The 23,313-nt window shown below is 48.5% G+C and overlaps 2 protein-coding genes across 5 annotated transcripts in view; one reads left to right on the top strand and one right to left on the bottom strand.

Annotated features, from left to right (window-relative positions):
* The window catches only part of INO80 (INO80 complex ATPase subunit), a 67,406-nt gene extending 60,245 nt beyond the window's left edge, over nucleotides 1–7,161 (top strand). For all 4 annotated transcript variants that reach the window (XM_037394046.1, XM_037394047.1, XM_037394045.1 and 1 more), the window contains exons 31-36: nucleotides 537–639; nucleotides 1,193–1,281; nucleotides 2,144–2,299; nucleotides 3,386–3,545; nucleotides 4,346–4,564; nucleotides 5,170–7,161. In XM_037394046.1, the coding sequence (XP_037249943.1) occupies nucleotides 537–639; nucleotides 1,193–1,281; nucleotides 2,144–2,299; nucleotides 3,386–3,545; nucleotides 4,346–4,564; nucleotides 5,170–5,387 (945 nt within the window). In that variant the 3' untranslated portion in view covers nucleotides 5,388–7,161. The remainder of the gene's footprint in view (nucleotides 1–536; nucleotides 640–1,192; nucleotides 1,282–2,143; nucleotides 2,300–3,385; nucleotides 3,546–4,345; nucleotides 4,565–5,169) is intronic.
* Nucleotides 7,162–19,783: 12,622 nt separating this feature from the next.
* On the bottom strand, nucleotides 19,784–22,086 carry CHAC1 (ChaC glutathione specific gamma-glutamylcyclotransferase 1). The gene is made up of 3 exons (XM_037396021.1): nucleotides 21,812–22,086; nucleotides 21,694–21,729; nucleotides 19,784–21,585 (listed from the first exon to the last, which is right to left on the bottom strand). The coding sequence occupies exons 1-3, from the start codon at nucleotides 22,058–22,060 to the stop codon at nucleotides 21,148–21,150; spliced, it is 723 nt and encodes a 240-aa protein (XP_037251918.1). The 5' UTR covers nucleotides 22,061–22,086; the 3' UTR covers nucleotides 19,784–21,147.
* Between the last annotated feature and the right edge of the window lie 1,227 nt (nucleotides 22,087–23,313).

The following is a 23,313-nucleotide window of genomic DNA, read 5'->3' as shown; positions in this document are numbered from 1 at the left end:
AAGTTTTGACTCTTCCTTGGTGTTTTTTTTTAATACAGTTGCAGTAGTAGAGGTTGAGTGAATGCTTAAACTGAGACACTGACTCTACATGCAGATTTAGTTTTCAGTCAGGGAGACCAAAAATGCTGTACCTTTAAGAATGTCATCTGCATGATCCTCTGTGCAGATTACTTGAAAAATTGGACTGGTAATTTATACCTGACAGAAGTATTGCTGTATTTTTGTTAAGCATTGTATTAATACAAATTATCATTTTTGTTTATTACAGTGTTTTAGAAGAAGTGCACCTTTGCACAAGGAACAGCAATTTTCTAGCTCAGTTTCTCATGTTTTGTACTCCTAATTATATTCTTAATAAATGTTCCCTGAAATTTTGCTACTAAGTTTGCTATGATAGAGAAGTTGAGTCAGTTCTGACTTGCACAGATGCGCTGGCATCTTTTTATGGCTGGCTTTCAACGAAGGGTAGTGAGAACAGTTCATGGTTGCTTTGAGTAATCTTTCCTTTTTTTCCTGTCATTTTTTTTTCCTTCTAGATCCAACGAATGGTGATTTCAGGTGGCAATTTCAAACCTGACACCTTGAAGCCAAAAGAGGTGGTCAGCCTTCTGCTGGATGATGAAGAACTAGAAAAGAAATGTACGTGAAATTTGTGTTGCAGCGTTTTTGCTCTCTTCCACTTCATTAGCTTATGAGATCTGTGTTTTTATCTCTACAAACACATGTATTGCTGATAACAGCTTCTGTTTCCTGACTCTTTTTGTATTGCCAACTCTTGTTAGTACAAGCTGGTTTCATATCACTGCTGAGCTGAAAGATTAAGTTGTGCAAGAGACCTGATGTTGTGGAAAAGTTTTTATTGGCACTTGTTCAGGATCATTATGTTGTTCCTGAATGACAGAGCTTTCACAAGAATTACGTCGGTCATGGCCAGAAAAATATTAGTAAAAATGCTGTATTTCATCATACTTTTGAAGCTGTATTAGAGGAATACGCTTTTATGTTGTGTGGAAGAAGACTTTCACTGAGAGACTTTTTAGTTAATTTGGATGTGGTGTTTTCAGTGTGTGTTAGTTCTAATACAGCTGACTTTTCTTCACAGTTCTGTTAGAACTAGAATTTCTTGTAAGTTTCACAAAAGAATAGGAAGTATCTTTCCAGTGGTGACAACTGTGTCTTTCTTGTCTGACAGTGCGTCAGCGTCAAGAAGAGAAGCGACAGCAAGAAGAAACAAATCGTGTGAAGGAACGTAAACGTAAAAGGGAAAAATACGCTGAAAAGGTACTTGGATGCGAAGAGGTTGCCTGTGTCTGTGACGGAGCCAGAAGAGTGTCAAGCTCGCTGTTAGGTGGTGGGGAAACATTTTATGCAAAGGCAGCGTGCTGAGTAAAGCCTTCTTCCCTTCACCATGGAACATCACTCTGTGGCACTTCCTTACACAGAAGAGGGATATTACAAAATACATAATAAATAGTTATCTGCATTTTAATCATTAGCAACTTGAAAAATAAGGAAGTACCACATACCCAAACAATGCTGTTGATCACCAGTAGTCTACAGACAATAATTTGAGGACACATGCTTGAAAAAACAAGATGATCAACTGATCGTTCTGTGGCATATAAAATGGTGACTTCATCAAGATTTTGTTCCACAAGGACAGAAGGGGAATGTAAATGAAGCACCAAACACAGATAAAACCCATAGAGCTGTGTGGCTTCTGTGGAGCAAGGGAAGATCAGTTTGTTTAAAAAAGATCATTAAAACTAGTTTATGAAAACTCTGAATTTTTGAGACAAGGAGGCTTTGCATTAATTAGTTGGAATTGTGTGTAATAGTAAAGAATTTTAAGCTCACTCCAAAAGGAATGGAAATCAAAGTTTAATTTTGTAAGAGTAATTCTCCATCATTCTGGCTTTTTAAGGAAGGGGAAAAAAACCAACCAACCAAACCCTGCTCTAAATCTAAAGAAAGCCATTAAGTGATCTGTGACTGTGTCCTTCAGAAAGCTGTTTTGGGAAATTCTGGACATGGCATTCCTTGAGTTATAAGACTGCATTAGATGTTGAGATTTTGGGTTGCTTATTCCCTTTCTTCTGTTGTAGCATCTTTTTCATTCCTGGTGTTGTTTTATTTATTTCAGAAGAAGAAGGAAGATGAATTGGATGGGAAGAGAAAGAAAGAGGGCATGAACCTTGTGATCCCGTTTGTTCCCTCAGCTGATAACTCGAACCTGTCTGCTGATGGGGATGACTCCTTCATCAGTGTGGACTCTGCCATGCCCAGCCCTTTCAGTGAGGTGAGACTCACTGCTGCTTTAAACTATACGCTGTTCCAGTTGCAGCTTTACATTCTGTAGGAAGTCTTGCTTTTTGTTATTTTAGCTAGTGTAGAACTTTGAGTATGTGGCAAAGTGAGATGTCTTAAAGGTGAACCGTGGAACTGAAAATAATTTGTCAAAAACCTAACAGCTGCTAATAAGCTGCCTTACAGCTCCGCATGTTATTGGACATTCCATCATTCCCTTCTTCATTTGCTCTCTGCCTCCCTTGCCACACAGCAAGTTCATGCCCTGACTCTCCTCCCTTTCAGCCCCTGAAATATTTCCATTCCAGCCTGCAGTCCCACTTAGTTTCTTCCTACTTTCTTCTGCCTTTTTCCTGCCTGTGTCACACCCGCATTTATAACAGTGTGCCTTCTCCCACACCAATACCTTCCATAGCAAGAACAGTCTCTTTCTGCTCCTGAAGCAAACATTATTCTTTGGTATTTGGTTTCTTTGCAAGCACTCTTCACTAGTCTCATCTGCACCTCCTTTTCTGCTTCCTTCCTTGCTTCTGATTCTGAATTAGTGTGGGTTTTTTCCCTCGGGAATCTAAATAGTTAATTTTCAGTGGTGCACATCTTACTTCATCTTTTTTTGTAAACAATTGCAAACTGGTTTTGGCAGCAAGTATGTTTTGTTCTGTAGCATGTCGGTTAAGATGCCTACATTGTATTGTTCCCTTATCGACCAAGACTTTTAGTAGTAGTAGCAGTAGGTTAACAATCCTATGGTTTTCTCTCTTGCAGTTGAAGATGCATAGCTGGACAGCAGTTTTCTTAAATCTCTGCTGAGCTCTTAGTCTCCTGTTGCTTAATTTAACGTGTATTTTCATGAATTGCAATTAAGTAGCTCCTGGAGGCCTTTACCGCTGCTCAGCATGTAAATAGAGTGTGGTGTGATTCGGCAGATTGTGTCATGCTGTCTCTCATGGTGAAAATGAGAGAGAACAGAACAAGTACCAGTTAATTGTTTGTGATTGTCTTTTTAAAGATTTTATTATTTTTGTACCCTTCCCTTTCCTACCGTGAGACGCTAATGGCTTTGTTGTGTTGTGTTTAGATATCCATCAGCAGCGAGTTACACATGGGCTCTATCCCTCCCGACGAGAGCAGTAGCGATATGCTTGTGATTGTGGACGACCTGGCTTCTTCGGCACCTCAGTCAAGGGCGACAAACTCTCCCGCTTCCATTACTGGCTCAGTTTCGGATACCGTCAATGGTCAGTACTCTTGCCTTGGCTTGCTACTAACATTTATTAAACCTCAACTTTGTATGGCTAGGTGATACTCAAGTTAAAATGCAGGAAATGTGTACGCATGGTTGGCAAGATTCGGGGGGGGGAAATGCCTTTTCATTCAGAAATTACTGCAGATTTGATGGGAGGTCTAGTTATAGGCTGTCATTCACTTTTTCCTCTCTTCTGTGTTAGTTACTCATAAAAGTTTTGTCCTTTGTTGGTTGTTATAGGGGGCTTTCCTTCCATTATGCTCACATGGCCAATTTACAGACCACCACAGAACTATTAAATCTCTCAGGTTTTCCTTGAACATGCTGGTGGGTCCTCTGTTTCCAGTGGGTGATTGGAGCAGCTGTAATGTTAAATAATGGCAAATGTTTAACTGCCATAGTTTTCTATACTGAAATAAGTAGAGCCGTAGTTCTTAACGAGTTTCTTTAGAGATAGCAAATGTAAGAAGCTTCATATCTATTTTCAAGTAAGAAAGTCCTTCATCCTGAAGTACAACCCAAAATCCTCCACCTGTTTGTGGATTGGATTCATAATATTAGTAAGTAGTTGGAATTAATAAGACATAGTTAATAAAGAGTGAAGTTGCGTATACATAATTCCTTTTCATGGGATCGCTGCTTGCTACTAATGTCCCTGTTAATGTAAATGAAAAGTATTGGTTAATAGGAACAGTATTAATGTAAGTGGTAGGTAGTTCTGACGCCGTGTTCATTTGGGGGTCACCTGAAACACTGCAGCAGTTACTGGTTTAATGTTCTTTTCTTGTTCAGGTGTTTCAATGCAAGATACACCTCTCACTGGGAGAGGCCAGTCAGGTCGAAGCCGGGGCCGTCCTAAAGGTTCGGGCAGCGGATCCAAAGGCGGCACTGGGAAAGGCCGAAGCAGGAAATCGATAGCGGGCAGCGCCGCGGCAATGGCAGGTGCCAAAGCAGGAGCAGCGGCAGCCTCCGCGGCGGCATACGCAGCCTACGGGTACAATGTCTCGAAAGGTATGTTGTGGGGGAGGGGAGGCAGCAGGCTGCCCAGAGCAGAACCAGCCACATGAGCCGGGTGATGGCTGTTCCAGCCTGTCAAACAGTAGATTGAAGGTGGTGTTGGTATTGCTTGTCCATGATGTTCTGAGATCCAGGCAATACACAGTGTGATGCGGTAGTGGCGTGAGAGGACAGCCCGTTTCACCACAGATGACCTTGAGAGACTGGTCCTGCAGAAGTTTCATCTGCCCTTTGAATTGTCTCATACCAAATATTTTTCCTCTTGTTTTTTATTTTGGTGTCCAGGCAAATTGGGTAGCGTTGTTTGTCCCAGGGGTGTGGCTGTGGCTGTCCTGCATTGCTGTTGTGTTGAAGTTACAGCATCAGGTTCCAAAGCCTGCTAAACTGGTGGTGATGGAGCTTCAGCTTCACGCCAGCTGAAGGTGGCCCAGGGTATAACTGCGAAATGTTTTGTATCTGAAGGATGTCCCTTTTCGTTAAACTCTCATAAGTCATGAATACAGGGTGGTCTTAAGACCGATTGTTAGTACATTGTTGTGGAAGAGCCACAAGTGGAATAATATGCTCATGTGGAATTTGATTCTCTTTCCCATTGCTAGGCATGTCTGCAAGTAGCCCTCTACAGACAGCAATTATTCGGCCTTCTGGACTTGCAGATTTTGGACCTTCAAGCGCCTCTTCTCCCTTGAGCTCCCCTTTGAGCAAAGGAAACAGTGTTTGTGGGACCCCCAAAAGCTTAAACCTGACCAGCAGTCTCATATCAGAAGCTCCAATTCGGAAGCAAAGCAAAGGTGCCCACGCCTCCGGTGGTCGGTAGTAATTTTGAACCCCCAAAGCTTGTTGGAACTGTGTTGGCTTTCAGAGTAGACCACCCTGGCAGCTGAAGGCATGCAGAGGAATGCCTTGTTGCTGTCCAGCATGTGTGTGAAAAGAAAATCAAAGCACAATGGGAGTGGGTGGTTTATGTGAGCACTTTGATTATGTGTATTCCAAAAAACTATCATTGCAGACGCTGCGAGAGGGAGGGAAGGGGCTCTGGGGTAACTGGGAGAGTAAGTATCAGCTGGTGTTTTGTTGACGCATCTGGCAAAGATTCCTGCAAAAGCGTCCAGCTACTCCATGCAGTACCCTTGAGCTGGATGTGCTTGAAGTCACACCAGTATACTTTCTCTCTCGTAGCCTGAGGTGGAACCCAGCATTTGTTTTATCCTATGAAATCAGTATCCAAACCCCAGGAGTGTCCTGGAGAGTCACAAGACATTTCCGTACTGGCAGCTGGTCAATGTACGTGCGGGGCTAACTGGGGGCTAACCCGAAGGTGATGTGTGATCAAAAAACCCCATGTTCTTGGATTCTTCTAGCGTAGGCCTCTGGGTTTGAAGTGCAAAGGAGGGTGTCTCGGGCGGTTTCCAGGGAAGGGACTCTCAGCAGTGTTTGTCAAGGAAGAGGTTCGGAGCCGCAGAACACGGAGTGCGCCGGCAGGCCTGGGGAGAGCAGCCGCGCTGCCTCTGCTGCGCGCAGTGGAAGGAACCACAAGCCAGTGGTTCACTTTGCATTTCACAGTTCTCTCACTTTTGAGGTGTGCAGAACTCCTAAAAGCTTAGGAACAAAATAAGGCTCCATTTGTTCAAACTGCAAAAGGGGGAAGGGGGAAGTGCCGAGGAAGAGTGTGCGGCTGCTCCTCTCGCTGTGCCATAGCAGAGCGTGGCTCTGCAGCTTGCAGTGCTGCGAGGGGAGCAACAGAAAACTGTCCTGAGAGAGAAACTGTGCCATTCCCCCTTCCAGCCAAACCCTGGGGAGAAAATTGTCTCGTATCCCAGCCATCCACTGACTGTTCTTCCAGCGTGCTTTCCCTTCATCTTTGTGATCATCACACGTACTGGCTTGGTTGAGTTCACTGCCGTGTGTGGGTACCAGTGGCCACGTCCCATGGGACTGATGGAGGCAGCGCTGCCGGTGCCCGTCTGTGTCCTCATTCCCTGGTTGCTCCTTCCCTGTCCTCAATGCACAAACCCCGCCGTAGCCCCTTGCTTTGCTGTAAGCGTTGTCTGCATTGCACTGAGATTTAGATGTGGGGCAGCTCTTCTGCCTGACACACTGAATTATAAAAGGCTGTTCTGCCGGGGCACTTTCATCCCTTGAGAGAGAAGCAAGTCGGGTTGCAGGTCTGGGCTCTGACAGCAGAAGATGACTTTTTTTATTATTATAATTTTTTTTTCCAACCCCAAATCCTTTGCCTGGCGTCCTACAGTGTGGAGCGAGTGCTTCCTGTTGGCTCTGCCTCTAATTTGCACACCTGAAAATAGCAGAACTGAGCTTAGTTAGATTGATTTTTAAACAGATTTGCAGGGGATAATTGAGGGGGAGGTGTTGTTTAATTAACTCATGAAGACTTCCCCATTCCCCTCCTATTCACATGTATATATGATATTTAGAGGAAATCAGACAAATGCCAAGCTTTTTTTTCTCTTTGAATGTGCTGTCTATTTTTATAACTGAACTGTACATATGTATAAAGAGAGACACATCTTTCTTTTACTAACTGGAGAAGAAAATCTTAAATAAAATGGAGTGAGATAATTTTATGTAAATCAGTGCCTTTGTGTTTTTTCTGCCTGTAGCTGTATGAATGAGAGGATTAGGGAAGAGAGCGTGGAGGATGCGCATCTGGAAACGCACCTACAGACACGTGCTGCTCAGTGCAATGCTCTAGAGCGTTTGCAGTCTTCAGAGTGTCACGTTGGTAACCTTTGCCAGTTACAGCTGTACCTTGTCACAGGTGTGTACTTACTGATGACCTCGTAACTCATTTTGGAGCAGGTATGCAGCAGATCACAGGAAAACAAAAGCAAGTACAATATGTGTAATTGCAACCTGAACTATGGCAGCTGAATTCGATACAGGTGATTGTTTTGGGACATCTTTCTCTACTGTTCTTTCTTTTCTTTCCTCTTTATTTTTCAGTGGGAGTTGAAAGGACTTTTTTGTGTGTGGTCTTGATTGTCCTGCTAGACAATTGCATCGATTTGTAATCCAAAGTGGAGAGAAAAAAAATAATTTGTAACTTGCAAAGATGTAATATGCACTGTTGCATGCTACACTTTTGGAAAATAATCGATACTTTGAAAACTGACAATATAAAAAATATATTTAAAGACATTTAATCTTCAAAAGAAATACCAAATGTGTTCACAAGTTGTGACAAAAGTAGTGGTAGCCTGTCTGCTTGGAACGCTTGCATCAGGCTAACTGAGTCAGCAAGATCTAATGTAGCTGTGAAGTAAATGAACTGCTAGATCATCCCCAGTTTGGGTTCCAAAAAAAAGCTACAGATGCGTTCCTTGTATTGCGCGCTGGAGAAGAGCTGAGGTTCTGTGACACTGATCAGTGGCTGTTCTAATTTCTCAGTTTGGGAAGGAGTTAGTGCTGGAAAGATAAAAGACTGGGAATTATTTTAAGGAGGTAGAGGTAGTTTTGTGATCAACAGCGTGGGGAACGCTTCTGTTGGGGTGAGTAAAATGGATGTGCACGCAGAGGCTTGCTTCTTTTGAAGTCAGCCTGAGCATCTTTGGCTCTGACTGCGTGTTGTGCACTTCCTTGCGAATTAATGGCAGAGAAAGTCACTCTCCTTCAAGGGATCAAAGTATTTGCTAGTGGCAGAAACAGAAGAGTGAATGAACTAAGTTTGTGGTTTAAGCTGGAATGGGGAAGTCGATGTCATGTGTTTTGGGGAATGTTGGAATGCTGTGTATTCCTCATGCTATTTGATTATAGCGTTTCACTCGCCACTTACTACAAAACTGTTAAATACAGTTCACTGCTTAATACTACTGTTGAAGTCATTTAAAGGTGATAATTTTCTTAGGTAATCTGAGAAGTTAGGACTGAAAGGTGCTGTTGTGTCCCGCCCTCACACACGTTTTGGTAGCTTGGCCTACCGGGAGTGGCTGGCCCAGAAGGGTCTCCAGAACACCCATTCTTCCCACTGCCACGTGTGGCCAACAATGTCTTACCAAGCAGTTGACAAAATTAAGTCTTAAAGACCAAAAACTGGAACTGCAATATTGCTTTGGAGGAAAGCATGAGTGATTGCAACCATTACCTTCTCTCAAAAATTATTGCAGGGTAGTTTGAGGCAGGAGAAAGGGATTTCTTTCTGACCTCTAGTACTGAACTTAACCCCTAAGCATGTGGACAGGACGTACCAGAAAGACCACTGATAAAATACAACGTGATGAGCCCCAGGGCAGTTTACCCTACATCTTCTGTCTGGATGTGGTTAATCGTTGGCACTCCAGGGGATGGCAAAACCAAGCAACAAAGCTGGGGGAGAAGGCCAAGCCAGATGATGCAGTGAGAGAAAAACTTGCCCTTGCTCATCACAGGCTGTGAAAGCCAATGTGTAGGTTTATTATGTTATAAAAATGGAGCACTCCAGTGTCCTCTCACCTCCTTTTCAAAATCACGTATATCAGATAGACAGGGACTCCACTGCACTGTCCTTGGGAATCCTGTTCAGCAGTACGGTCACTGTGTGGTCCCTTCCACGCAAACTCTTACCGCTCCTTTTTTAAGTGGTTTGGTTTGGTTTCTTGGCTTTGTGGCGTCTTCAGAATTCTAACTTCTGCTTTTATTTATTCTGTGTTCAATTGGAATCCACTTAATCTAAATCAAGGGGAGATTAATTAGTCTGCAAGCCATTTTCTGTTTTTGTCATGGGTCGGGTCTGTTGTCAACCTCATTTAGTCAGCCACTAGATCTCCCTGTTCTGCAGAGAGATAAACAGGTTCCTGCAGGAAGGTTTTCACCTCAAACTACTTTAATTCTTAACTTTAGGTTATTAATTCTGCGCTGTCCTAGTGTGGTGTTATTCCCAAGCCATCTCCCCTTGCTGTTGCGTGCTTTCCCCACAGTGTATCTGCTCTTGGCTGTCTCGTGTTCCGTTTGCAGAAAGCTGCCTGTCTGCCTAGGGCTGAGTCTTGCTTTGTTCCCGTATTCCCAAAGTACTTCCTTTAGCAGTGTTTCCCAGGGGGGAGGCACACAGAGCTCAGTGGGAGAAGCTCCACGCAGGAGGAGTAGGGATCTGTGCTCCTTGGGTCACAGCTGAGGAACGGCTGAGTTGCAGCGGGGAGGAGGAGCAGCACAACTGATACAAGCACTTGGGGCAGGTTGTGCATCGATGTCACCGGGGAAATGCCACCCCGCGCCTGCTGCCAGCCCGGATCTCCTGCTCACTGTGGAGTGGGCTGGGCTGCTGCTGCTCCCAGGCGTACCTGCAGCCTCCTCAGCTTCTCACTGCTGCCTCTGTCTGTTCCGGTGACTGTTCAGTCTGAAACACACGTCCTAACCCAGGGAGCCCTACAGGCATGCCTAGTGTCCCCTTCCTGCGCGGGAAGGGGTGGTGATGCACTCGCTCCCTGCTTGTCCTTCGGAAATTTCTGCTCCAGTGGCTGGAAAAACAATTTGTAGCTCACTACCCAAAGGGATGCTGCTTGCATGCAAAGTAGAAGTGAGACATATACCAAAATAAAGGCAATCGCATCTAGTGCTCCTAGGTGTAAGTGCTCGCTGAATTGTGAAGGGGTTTTGATTTGCAGCCTGCACCAGGTGCATAGCAGTGGGTGAGAGAGGGGAAGGGGCGATTCACCCTTTCTCTCAGGAGCATCGTTACTAGGAGGATACAGATGGCCTGGCTCTCAGATGCAGCCAGTCGGTCTGTATTGTAAACAGGTCTTCTGTGCAGCTCTCAGATGAACATTTGCTCCTCTGAAAAGCCTGCGACACACGCCTTATGAAGCGGGGAAACACATGGTAAGATGAGTTGGCTTTCCTCCAGCATCACCTTCCTCTTAGCTCCTGCCTCTTCCCTCAGGAAAGTGAAGTTACTCCAAAGCTAATGGCTCTTCCAGGCATTTTGTACCCACCTGTTTAGGTGATGTTCTTCTAGGGGCATACGAGGGAATTCGTTTGTGTCCCAGGCATGAGGAAGTGTTTCAGTACTAGGGTATGAAACGATGACTCCTTCCTTCCTTAGCTGATGAGCATCACTAATAGAATGAGGTAGGGGAGGAAAACACTGAAAGGCCACTTTCATGCCTTCCTGAGCTTCCCCGTGGGCTCTCTTCCTTCTTGCACGGTGCTGCTGCTGTGTTAGACCCGCTGCACTTAACCAGAGCCGCTGTGAGCTCCTAAGCGACTCTTAAGTCATTACAGCATCACTTGTCATCTCTGTGACACTTGTTTGCCAGCACATGGTTTTTTCCTCCCTGCTGCATAACCTTACCCAACCCTTCTGAAGACCTAAGTGTTGTCCTCAGGGCTTTTGGTTGGCGGGAGAAACGTTTCTGTTTATAACTTTGTTAATTTCTAAACTCATAACCCTCGTAGCCTTGCGTCTCAATGAGAACCGTGAATTAAGGTAAAGCTAAGCACACATGTAGTTTGTGCACACTGTTACCCTGAATAAACCTTCACCATTTTTTTCAAAACCAAGAAAAACTGTTAGTGTTGCTCAGAGACTAGAGCCTGTTTGGAAGCGTACCACTTGTTTGGACTGTTGCACAAAAACGGTATGTGGGATGGGACTATTTGTTCAATGTAATCAAATTTTCTTATTCATAAGAAGAAACTAGCGGCTTTCTTCTCAAGATGTATGTAACAAATGATGTCCTACTAGGAGAAGCAATTCCTGTTTATCTCGCTTCTATTCTTGTAGTTCCTCAGATGTATCCCTACCTCTGAACTTCCCATCTGGGTCTTCCTCTAGAAAGGAGTAAACCACAGGTGGGAGCCCTCTCCGGATTGCGGTGAGGTGTCGCTCGTTCACGTGTCTGTCTGGTTTCTTGTAAATTCTGGTGTTCCAGTTCCCCCTGATGTTATGGTAGCATTCAGATGTAAACATTCTCATTGCTCCCTGGGCTAGCGAGTGCCCTTCAGGATTCACAGCTGCTGCGTGGGCAGGCGGGTGTGTGACGCTGGCTCTGCAGCGGTGCCCGTGCGTCCCCTCCTAGGTGAGCTTCTTGTGGGGAAAGAATGTCCGCAGTCGCTGGGAGCAACTGTTCTCTAGCTCGCACCCTTCTGTAATTCAAGGCGCTTTCCCCCAGAGTGAGCATAAGCTTGTATGAAAGTCGCTCTAAACCCCAGCTACTTGGAAGCAGCCACCCTTGGTGCTCCTCGCCCTCCCCGCAGCCGGTGCAGCATGCCTGTCTGCTTCAGCCCGTAGAAGGTTGCTGGTGGTTTTTTTAGAAGAATGGAGGAGTCAGCAAATTTCACACGCAGTTGGTTGAATGTTGCTTTTTGTTGTTTTTTTAAAACTACATTAAGCTTTTTGGCACATGACCGCAATTAGCTAGGTGCTGATGAACGGAGTGTGCCGCTGCCCAGTAAATGCAATGGCACGCAGCTGGGCACGCCCTTGAATGATGCTTTATTGCCTGTGACAAGGCTCCAGGGTTTTCCTTTGCAAGCAGAGGAAACAGAAGAGATGTTGGGACTATATGAATATTTAGAGAATCTTGAAAACTCACCTCCAAAAAACCCTTTTTTTGGTTTGGTGGTTGGGTTTTTGGTGGTTTTTTTCGCTCGCTCCATGCATCTGGTGGGTGAGGATGTGAGGGTGCTGCTGCATCTTGTTTCTTCTTGGTGCTCCTTCCACTAAGCTCACATGAACAGTTTTGTGGACAACTTCTGCGTTCCTACAGGCTTCTCTAATCCAGAGTTTTCTTTGACTTAATCTCATTTACTGCCATAGTACTATGGTATTTCATTGAAGTGCATCTTGAAATAGCTGTAAAGATGCATAATGGTGCATTTCAATCTCAGGATTTCAAGTGCTCCTGAAACTAGTTCAGCTCCATGATGTCTGGCTGTCCAGGTGGCTGCAATCCTTCATCATTCTCTGGCACGTTCAGAGTTCAGAAGAAGTTACTGTGTCTAACCTGTAGTCATAATTTTACTTTATTTTTAATATAGATAATATATATGATACATAATATTATATATTGGATACTATTATAAACATATACTATTATTTAATATATAATATTTCATCTAATCTGGTTAGCATGAAAAAATAATTGCCACCTAGTTTTTCAGTGATGTGTCAGCTCAGTTCCCATCGCCTGGTTGAAAACGCACTGACATCACGGTGCTGGATCTGTAATGCACACGTCGCTTTTTAAACACGCTGTTGATCTAGGACTGCAAGTCATGACGGTTTCTTTTACAGGCTGCTGTAACCCCAAGTGATTTTTAAGTGTTTGAAACACACCATCATGAGCTTTGCAGGAGGCTTGCATCCCTGGCTCGGATAACTTGCTGTTAGCGTATGCAATCAGAGGTATATATTGTATAATTAATGTAATTCAGTTACACTGCGGTTTGCTGTCCTTGGCTGTGTACCCTTGTGTCTGTCTAGAATCAACTAACTAAATGTTATGAGAGCTGGTTTGGTAGAATGTTCACCGACAGATTAGAGAAGCCCAGCTCTCCCTTGCAGCAATATAATTGATCGCAAATGAGAAAAGTAATGCTGTTTAAATCTTTAATTTAAAACAGACCTCATGTCTGAGATTTTGCAGGGATAAACACGTGTGAGAAGTTTGGAACTGCCAGCAGCTGTGAGCCGCAGCCGTTAGTTAAAAAAGCTTGAGGGACTGCAACCAATTTGAGTGATGTATGTAAAACAAAAGCACCCCAAGCTGTACGAAAATGCTTTTCTGCTGAGTTTAATGTTTAGTTGGCAAATAAACATTACGCACGCTTAGGTATGTGAAGGTTTAAGAACACTGAGAGCGAATCACTAAACTTACAACCACACAGATCCTGGCTGGGCGATGGCAACCGTAGGGGTGGCCATGGAAGTTTTGGATGACACCCGCATGGTTGTGTCAGGATCTAGCGCTGATTATGTGAGCACACGTTACCCCTTCTGCAGCATGGTGTCTCTGAACAACTCGCGTATTATACCATCATCCCTCAGTGCCTCACGCCACGCATTCACAGTCACTGTGCGCTTTTGAAGTCATGCTCTTGATGTCTGAGTTCCCCAACCGTGTGATAGAAAGGATACCTCTCCACAAAGGTCTTGTGAAGAGGAATTAACGTTTGTGAAGGCGCTGCAGTGATTTGCAAAGGTCGCTGTAGTGATTTGCAGAGGAAAGTCAAAATGAGGCATGGTCCCCCTGCATCTGGAGTAGGATGTGCATAAACACACCGGGCCACGCAGGGGGAAAGGGAGTGAACTGTTGCTCGTTGTTAGCATCCTCCCATCAAGTGAAATGAGGCAGGAACCTCTGGGAAAAAATAGTGGGTATTTATTCTGAGTAAGACCAGTCCCACAGTTAATTTATATCCTCAGTCCTGAACTCATCTGCTCTCAAATTACAGGATGTATTTCCAGGAATAGATTCAATATATATGTAGAGACACAAATGCTGCCAGAATCGACTGTGCTGTGCAGCAACCAGAGACACGGTTTTGTCTAGCTCCCGCCTAACGGGTCCAGAGGTAATCCAGCCTGCTAACAGCCGCTGGCGAAGGGAAGATGAAAAGCAGCATCTCTCACAGCCCTGGGGAGCTGGGCATTCCCACACTTTTCCCGCTCTAAAAATGGGATTGTGTGTTCATGGAGAGTAACGTCTGGGAGAAGAAAAACACATTCTTATAAAGCAGACCAAAAGAGTGAATGTATGTATAATCTAAAAACCTACTACCTCTTTGAACTATCCTTGTTCACACTATACTTTTATACTCTTATATATATATTTTTACTTAAAGAAATGGGTGCTTCACTGGAAAACAGGAACAAGCGAGAGATCTCGGCCTCTGATGTTTGTAGAAGCATCCTGCCAACAGAGCTGCTTGCCCCAGTTGTCTGTAACTGTATCTCCCGCCCCTGCGCACCTCCATCAGCGGCATGTCAGCCGCAGTCCTGCGAGGTCACTCGCAGCGCTGGCACTGGTTGTGACACGTGCAAAGGCACATTCTAGCACTGCCCCGGTGCGGGGGGGACGGCGGGGTGAACGGAGGTGGCGTAAACACATCCACGGGCAGCCCCTGCCTTCCCTTGCCTGCTCCCTCCCTCCCACAGCATCATGTGCATCGTCAGTGCCGACTTGGAGCGTGGAAAGGCTGGTGCACTGCCTAGACAGTGAAAGGGATAAAAGGCTGCTTTCTTAGTTTGTTTTCTAAGTGTTTTCAAATGTCACATATGCTTTGTGTGGTTGGAGTTTAATAGCAGCAAGCTGGCTGCGGTTGCCCCCGAGGCGGCTGGTTTGTCGGTGAGGCTGTAATTGCTGGATGTGGGTTGGACGCAAGGCTGTGCAGCGATGTCCCTGCTGCCTGTGCGGTCGGTGTCGCTTGGCCTGCAGCTCCAGTTCAAGGTGAAGCAGACAGCTGAGGCCGTAAGCTAGTGAAACGCAGGGCTCGTGTGAACCCAGACCCTTCCCTGGCCTCCCCCCATCCTCTGAATGAGGGCATGTGGGGCAAGCGCCGTGGTGCAAACAGGTGTGCCGTGTATGCACACGTGCTAAAGAACCCCCCAGCCTGCGGAAATCTGCAGCTAGAAGTGTGATCACTGGCTCCATGCAGAGCACGGGGTGGTGTGCCCGATGCTGCTCTGCACACTAGCCACCTGTGCTAGCCACCTGCATGGCACAGCTGAGCGGCACGTACCCGGCATGTGCCCAGGCAGCCTGGGCGTGCATTCGCACCTCTCTGAAGGGCAGGCCTGTGAACCAGCGGGGCTGAAGGAACCCTGTCCTCTCCAGAAGTCATCCTCTGACTTGCCTTCCTGTGGGTGAAGCGCTCACGGAAGCAGCGCGCTGGGGCTCCTACGGTGTGAGCCTGCGGGGCTGGAGCGGCTGGGATACAAACTTCCCTTTTCCTTCGGCAACAGGAGTTTTAAGTGCCGGCAGCTATCAGGTGCCTCTTCAGTTGTCGGGCTCAGACCAAACTGATGCCTGGTGGTTTTAATTGAAGCTTCATGAAAATTAGTCCTGTTAAAACAGAGAGGTGAGGGAGGCAAAAACCGGCATAAACAGGCAGACATAAGAAGGGTCTTTGTTCTCGCATCCCCAGAGCAGCCCAGCGTGGTCTGGGAACAGCGTGGTGTCCCCAGCTAGGAAAACAGCACCTCTCTGTCTTTGAACTTCCCTGACCTTTACGTTATTTCAGTCTCATTCCCTGGAGTTCAAGGTACTGGCTGTGCTTCAGGCATTCGCAAGCATAAACACTCACCAGTGTGGCTGGCACTATGATGGGATGAAAAGGGAGCTGAGAAAGAATAAAACACATCCAAAAGCCAAACAAAAAGTGTACAGGGTCTGTAAACAAAACGTGTAGAGCTTCCCCAGTCCTGCCCAGAATGCCCGCTTCCTTCCGCCCTCCCTGCCCTCCCTGGCCCGAGGCTCTTCCAAAGCCGTACGGGCTTCTCTCATAACTCTAATACAGTGTGTAAATTAGGGAGGTTTTCCCTTAAGCCAAGGCAACTTGTTAGCAGGAAACCCCAAGGTCTGCTGAGCAGCTGCTGGGTTTGCTGCAAGTGTAGTTTTTCCATAGCTTGACTGTAAATCTGGGGGTTTATCCCCTCCTGTTCCTCCCGTGTGCAGGGAAACGTGCTGGGCTGGGCTGCGCACCGGTGGCACGGAGCTGGGACTGCGCTTACTTTATGTTGCATCTGCCCTTGAGTTCTGAACAAAACACTCTCTGGACTTGGTGCTGATGACGTATGTGCCGTGTCGTGACAACTGGCAGTACCAAAGTCAGAAGTCTGACTCGGGGGAGGGGGGGGGGGGGGCGTGAAATCTCCCACCCGAATTCTGCTCGTTTGTTTTCCCCTCTGCCTTTGGGATGAGGTTATTGCACTGAAGGTGATACCTGATTTAGAGTTTCACGAAGGACTTCCAGGCCCAGATTGACTCCCAGGATTTGTGGTGCGCTGGCAGTGCTACCATTCTTGCACCTGAACTGGAACATGTTATATGGGGAAGCACCAAAGCGCGCAGGTGCCCGCGGCCATGTGTGTTGTGCCGGGTGGGTTCTGCACAGTCAGTCTTGTTTGTCCTGGTGCAGCTGTACACCCAGTGCACCCTCTGTCCTTCCCCTGCTTCACCATCCAGTCCTTCCTGGTAGCAGGAGCAGAACACGAGCTGCTACCCAGCCAGAAGTGGTTTCTGGACACATCTTCTCTGCACAGCGCGCACAATCCCCTTCACTGCAGAGGGGAGCACTTGCCAGAGCGCAGCCTTTGCAGGCTCCGTAGCCGAGCAGCACCAGCTGCTCTCGCTTGCACCAGCCAGGCAGCCCGTGTAGGGCTGTCCAGGAGCAGCGATAAGTATTTTTGGGGTTTTTTTTATCTTTTGCTTTTCCTCTGCCTGTGAAACATCTGTAGGTAATTAAATCCACATTTCAGCCTGTCTCTGGAGCGGCAAGCAGACACATACGGAATACCACATGTGCTCTGTACAACCAGCTGCAGCTCCTGTGACAGCTGCTACACCCAGGTGTGCCGTCCCAGCCGCCACTTGCACGTCGCCTGTGAGCCTCTCCCAGCCGCACGTGGCAGAGCCCCAGGACCCCAGGCCGTGGGCACGCACGGGAGCTGCGCCTCCCCCTTCAGCTTCTCCAGGGGCTGAGATGCCACGTGGGCTCCTCGATAGCCTTCAACGCCTGCGCTGGCCCCGCTTTCTGGATGCTCCAACGTACATTCTGCTGAGGTGGGCTCATGCGAGGCGTTGGCTGCTTTCGCAGCCAGCTGGGGAATATGGCCTGTTCCTACCCCTCTGCCCGGCCACTGTCCCCTCCAACCACCTCCCTCCCTCCCTCCCTCAGCTGCGTGCCTGTATCACCAGCAACCACAAGTACCAGCTTGGTCTCACTGGCTTTCTGACCCGGCACCTCCTCTAGAAAAGCACAGCAAGCACAGGTAAGTTCACAAATTGGTGACACTGTATTTCAACTACATTTTTACTAAAGACAGAATCACCTTGGTGGAGATTTACCTGTGAGAAGTCTCCTCAGTTCTCTCTGCCTTGAAACCGAGATGATACCGTAGCACCTGAGAACCAGAGACTTTTTTGTCTGGTTTTGTCTCCTCTGAATCCTTTTAACATTGCTGAGTATCTTTATCCTGCCTGATCAAGGACCACGCGCCCTTGGGAGCACTTCACGCATGTGGAGGGCAGGGCTGGGTTACCTGCTGCCAGCTCTGTATTCAGCTGTCTGTGCCACTGCAAAGCAGCTGGGCAGGTCCAGCCCTGATGTACTCAAGGAAGCAGCAACCCAGGGCTGTGTGGGAACTGCTGGGCAGGAAAATGGAAAAGGGACTGAAATAATGTAAATTGTGCTGCTTTTAGACTCGGAGAGTATGTGATTGATAGTGCTTGTAAACATGTTTCTATTGCAGCCAGTTTCTAATGTGAGGTGACCTGATAGGCATGAGCTTGTTGCAGGGAAGTCAGAGAAGAGAAAACAGACGTGCAAGAGGAAGCCACTGGACAGGGAAGCATCTCCAGTGGTGTCTGGCAGATGAGGGTGGCTGTCCCACCCTCTGATGAGGTGAACACTCTTTCCCAGGCCAGCCGTAGAGTGACCAGAAGCAGGAGCTGTGCCCACAGCCAGCTGCTTCACCTGGGCTGGCACGCCATGGTGTAGGGAGAGGAAGTCTGTAATGAAACCTGCAGGGGGTTGGACACTGTCACCACTGGCCTTGCACTCCCAAGTGCCATGGTTGTGTGACCACATCCGAGCAGTAATTCTCTTCCTCACATCTGGTTCGCCAGAGGCAAGCCACTGTGCAGCACAAATGCAAGCCTGGGCATACAGCAAATGTTGCAGGGTGCCACCTCCCCTCACTCACATGGCCAGAGTTCTATCTGGGGGGTTAACCTTTTAAACTCATCAACTGACCAAAACGTGGCCAGTTCCCCAACTCACAGGGCACAATAAAAGCCTCAGCAGAACGAACCAATGTGATACCTCATTGCCTTAGTGACTGGAGGGCATGGTCATGGGATGACAGCAGCAAGCTGCAATGTTCACCGCTCCTAGAAAGGAAACAGGGTCCGTCCTTTTTTTTTTCTCTCGCCCTTTTTTTCTTTTTCTTGGAAGTCTGCTGCAAAGAACTCATTGGGAAAAAGAATAGCAACTGAAGGAACATTCCTAGTGCTGATGGGTTGTTTGCAAGCGCTTGCCACTTGTCTTTTGCCAGTGACATGGAAGATCATGGGGCCAGCCCAGGCTGAATGAAGGCAGCAGCTGTCCATGCAGGTTGCTTACTACACATCAACTGTTAATTCCCATCAGTGGCATCTTTGTGCCTTCAGAAATGTGAAAGGTGTGAAGATGATTTTGCTTTATCTGGAGCTGGTTTGGTATCTGACCCCAGTCATGTACATACTAGTAAGGGAGCATTTCCCTGTAGGTAAGTTGATTCTTTAACCCTTTGATTTTCAGCTGGGGGGAACTAGCCCCCATGGGAAGACACTGCCGCTCAGTCAAAGTGAGAGCCTCCAAGGAATAGGGAAAACAGTTTTTAGTCTGTTATCCCTGAAACATGCACCTGCCTTTCATTAGTGGTAAATTCAGTTGTTTCCATTAGTTTTCACTCCATCACTCAAATCTTGAGGCAGATAATACTGGTAGGTACAGTGTACAGTGATTTGCTGAGGCAGCTGGTAACTAGAAGAATCAGAAGGGCAGCTGCACGTTACCCCTGTACACAGCACATTGCAGAAGAGAAATAACTGGCTGCAGACAGCAGATCTGGCTACGGCAGCAGTTTCTTGTCCTTCCACTATTACTTCTTGGAAACAGCAATGCCAAGTTACACTTGGAACAACAATCCTGCTGCCTGCCAAGGGAGAATTACATTTCTGTGCCTGCCCTGTACAGTCAGGTGGGCTGGCTAGTGGTGTCAGCACTAACACTCCAGAGTCAACAAGAGCTGGAAAGAGAAAGTTACTGAATCCCCTTTTCTCAAAGGGGAAGAGTCAATGGGTGTCTTCCTGTAAATCCAGCAAAGGCAAGCTGCTCAGCAGCAAGGTGGCTGGGTTTTTAACAACAAAAACAAAAATCACAAAACCAAACCCATAGGAACTACAGCAGCAGCTTGTTAAAAATAAAAAAAAAAGCAACACCAAACAACAGAAAAAAATTAAAAAGAAAAATCAGCTTGAACTTTAAGTCAGTAATGAAAATAAGCCAACACCAAAGTACAAAAGACTAACTTTGTCAGTTTGTTTTATTACTGGGCACAGCACAGTACCACTTCATATACATACAAGCCACAGTAATACAAACAGTCCCCATCGTTGGTTTGGTTTTTCTTTTTAATAATTAATAAAACACATGGCACTGGGGAGAATTCCAATGTCCCAGCTCTCACAAGCTATTTTGCTGCAGTCGTAGCGCTTTTTTTATAAAATACTATGGGTTATCATGCTGTTAATACATGGAGCTGAAAAGTCTGAGCTTGCAGCAGCGCCTCTGCTTAACACTATCAAGGCAGGCTTCTCAGTACTCAGAGGCTTACAAGTCTGCTCTCAGCCATGGTCCTCTGCAGTCAAGTAACAGTCTACCAGACAGACACCCTGGTATGGAACTAGAACCTTCAAATGCTTCTACAGAAACCCACGTCATCCTGAAGCACCAGAGATTACATCCAGCACAGGGCTGGTTAAAATGCTACTGCACCTGGGCAGCGTTCCTGCAGGCAGGACCATTTCTTAAAGAGTCTGTTAAGTCTGTAGCAGCACAAGGTCAGCGAAGCTTGGAGAAAAGCTTCTGTCGTTAAAGCAGGCTTAGCTCCTCAGAAAACTGATTTAAAACTAGAAGGCACAAATGCAAGGTTGAATGTGGGCTGCATACCCCTGTGGCATGTGAGCAGTTTAGATACCCCTCCAAAGGGGAAACACAACACATAATGAGTACAGTATTACATTTTAGAAAATAAGTGCATTACCATGATCCTTCACAACATAAGGAAGGAGGATCCACAGGAGCCTACAGAGGCCAGTTCACTTAATATTGCACAGTAGTCCTGAAATCTAGTGTCAGGTCATGGTACTGGAGGTGGGACATGGCAGGGGGGGCAAACAAAAACCAAAAAAAGTCTTATTTAGCAGAATCTGCCCAACTCTCCACCACCACACAAACAGCTTTTTGCCAGCCTGAGGTAGAATTACATACATACTGCTTAAACCCAGTCAAGTCCTGCTCAACTAGTCTTTAAAGGAAAAAAAAAAAAAAAAAGGTGCATGGAATAGATGAGCCTCTTTCTTCTCTAAAGAAAGTGATGCTTCAGGTTTGAAGCAAGCCTTACAGAGCAAAGTTCCAGCAAAGATCCCTGCTCCCCACACAGAAAGCAGCGATGGCTGTCATGGTGCTACAGGTAGGGAGTGTAACAGGTACTAATTGCAAGTCTTATAGCAAGCGTGTTTTGCTCCACTCCACCCCTCCCCTACCACTTGCCAATTCTCCCTTTATTCACTCAGTCCAGTATATTTTATCAGAGTTAAGATTGTCCCCGTTGCTTTCTCCCTTATGTTCGTTCTGTTGGGACCCCTCAAAAAAGTAACCTATTTCAGCCCTTGGACTTCCAAGGGACACTTGGCAGTTTCTTCTAGAGACTCCTCTGTGTAGTATAGACAGGGAAGGATGGAAACAAGAGCCTCTTCGATGGAGAAGAGATGTTTATCCTCTGCTTGAGGACAAAAGTAGCGCATAAAGTCTGCCAGCCTCAGCAAGTACTCAATGTTATGACCAGCACAACCGCTTGATACGATGATCTGAGCCGCAATGTCTTCTTCAGATGCCGGGCCGAGGTAAGAGGGGTTCTGGGGCGTTGCAATGTAAACCAGAGCCAGGATGGGCTCCTCCGCGTCTTTCTCCTGCGGGTGGAACGTCACCAGCTTGGTGTCGTAGCCTCCCAGGACCGCTTCCCGCACGTTGAGGTACTGCAGCGACGCGGCGATCTGCTCCCCGCGCACCTCGTAGGCGACCCCCCACGTGCAGGCCTGGAGGGGCAGAGCGGGGTTACGGGCCGCGAACGCCTCAGGCGGCCGGGGAGCCCGGCCCGGCCGGTACCGGGGAGAGGAGCCCCCCGCCCTCCGCCCCGCACTCACCCCGCGCTCCTCCTGCAGCGTCACCACCCGGCCGGGCTGTGGAGAGAGCAAGGGGAGAGCCGTTAGCAGCCGGGCCCGGCCCCCGGCCCGCCGCCCCCCGGCCCGGCCCGGCCCTTACCATCCTCTCGCTGCCGCGGTGGAACGTGTCCCCCTGCCAGAAGCGGCGGCTGTACCCGCGGATGAAGCCCACCTTGCGCGAGGTGAACTCGAAGCCCGGCCTCCACACCAGCGAGCCGTACCCGAAGATCCACACCGGCGGCGGCGGCTCGGCGCCCTCCGCCTCCCCCGGCGGCTCGGGGGTGCTCGGGGCCGGCTGCGGCTCGGCCCGGCTCGGCCGCTCCTCGGGGCGCTGCGGGTCGCGCTTCATGGCGGCGGAGGGGCGCGGCGCTCGTGGGGCCGCCCGCGCGCAGCCCGCGCTTTAAAGGGCCGCGCGCCCCGCCCCCGGCGCCGGGTGATGCAACGGGGGCGGGAGGTTTCGCCGCGCGTGGGGCAAAGCGGGGCGCGGGTTGCGTCAGGCGCGCGGGGGCGGCCGTTAGCCGGGGCTCGCGCGGGGGCGGGGCCGCCGGCCCTGAGGAGACCCCGGGCCGCCCCGAGGGGACCGCGGCCCGGCCCGTCGGCACGGCAGGAGGTATCCGCAGTGGGAGGCGGGGGCCGGTGGGCGCTGAGGGAGCGCAGGGTCACGCAGAATCAGAGGGAACCCCCGAGCGACCGGCGCGGGCGGGCAGTGCCCCCCGAGCCCCCATCCCCATCCCCCCCCGCAGGCTCTCCCCGCAGGCTGCACCATGGCCCCGCAGAAGGAGCCTCCCCAGCCGCTCTGGGCAGCCCGGCCCAGCGCCCCGCCACCCGCCAGGGACACACGTTCTCCCTCCTGCTCAGAGGGAACCGGCCGTGTGGCGGTTTGTGCCCGGTGCCCCTCGTCCCGCCGCTGGGCACCGCTGGGAAGAGCCTGGCCCCGTCCTCTGGGCACCCGCCCTGGGATACCTGCAGCCATGGGTGACATCCCCTCTCGGCTGCTCCTCTCCAGGCTGAACAGCCCCCGCCCGCTCAGCCCTTCCTCCCCGGGGAGATGCTCCAGCCCCTCACCCCCTTCGCAGCCCCCGCCGGCCCCTCCCCAGCAGCTCCCTGTCCCTCTGGAACTGGGAAGCCCAGCACTGGGCCCAGCACTGCATGTGTGCCTCACCAGGGCAGGGGAGAGGGGGCTGCTCTGTCAGCACTCAGTGAAAGCTGCCAGGGAAACAGCCTCATCTGCAAGATTCCTGCCAGGTGATCCCAGGGGATCACCCACTGTCAGACTCCCTGTGCACAGGGGTGAATAGCTGCTCACCCCTGGCGAGCTGCCTGGCCGCTGCCACAATCCTGGGGTGGATGGAGCAGAGCATGCCATGCCCCAAAGGGAGGCGCTGGGGTGGAATAAGCAGGGAAGCCCTCCTCAGGAGCCTGCCCTGCTATCCCCAGTTTGGCTTCATCCATGAATGTGAGCAGGTGCATTGGAAAACCAAGAAGTTAATATTAAACTGGCTGAAGCAACAGCCTGATGTCAACAGCGCTGAGGCGTAAGTCATATAAGCGAAACAGAGCAATAATATCCACACAAATGCAAGGAAATGCTGCTGAATCTGG

Source organism: Falco rusticolus, chromosome 7 (assembly GCF_015220075.1).
Source record: "Falco rusticolus isolate bFalRus1 chromosome 7, bFalRus1.pri, whole genome shotgun sequence".
In the NCBI taxonomy this organism is placed as follows: Eukaryota; Metazoa; Chordata; class Aves; order Falconiformes; family Falconidae; genus Falco; species Falco rusticolus.
This window is presented reverse-complemented; position numbering and strand designations above follow the sequence as displayed.

Bases quoted from the DNA above. Each gene is read 5' to 3' on its own strand.
- CHAC1 (XM_037396021.1), bottom strand. From the start codon at position 22,060: ATGAAGCGCGACCCGCAGCGCCCCGAGGAGCGGCCGAGCCGGGCCGAG. The intron at 21,730-21,811 runs GTAAGGGCCGGG...CTCTCTCCACAG, and splicing joins ACCGCGGCAGCGAGAGGATG to CCCGGCCGGGTGGTGACGCT. The intron at 21,586-21,693 runs GTGAGTGCGGGG...CTGCCCCTCCAG, and splicing joins CGCTGCAGGAGGAGCGCGGG to GCCTGCACGTGGGGGGTCGC.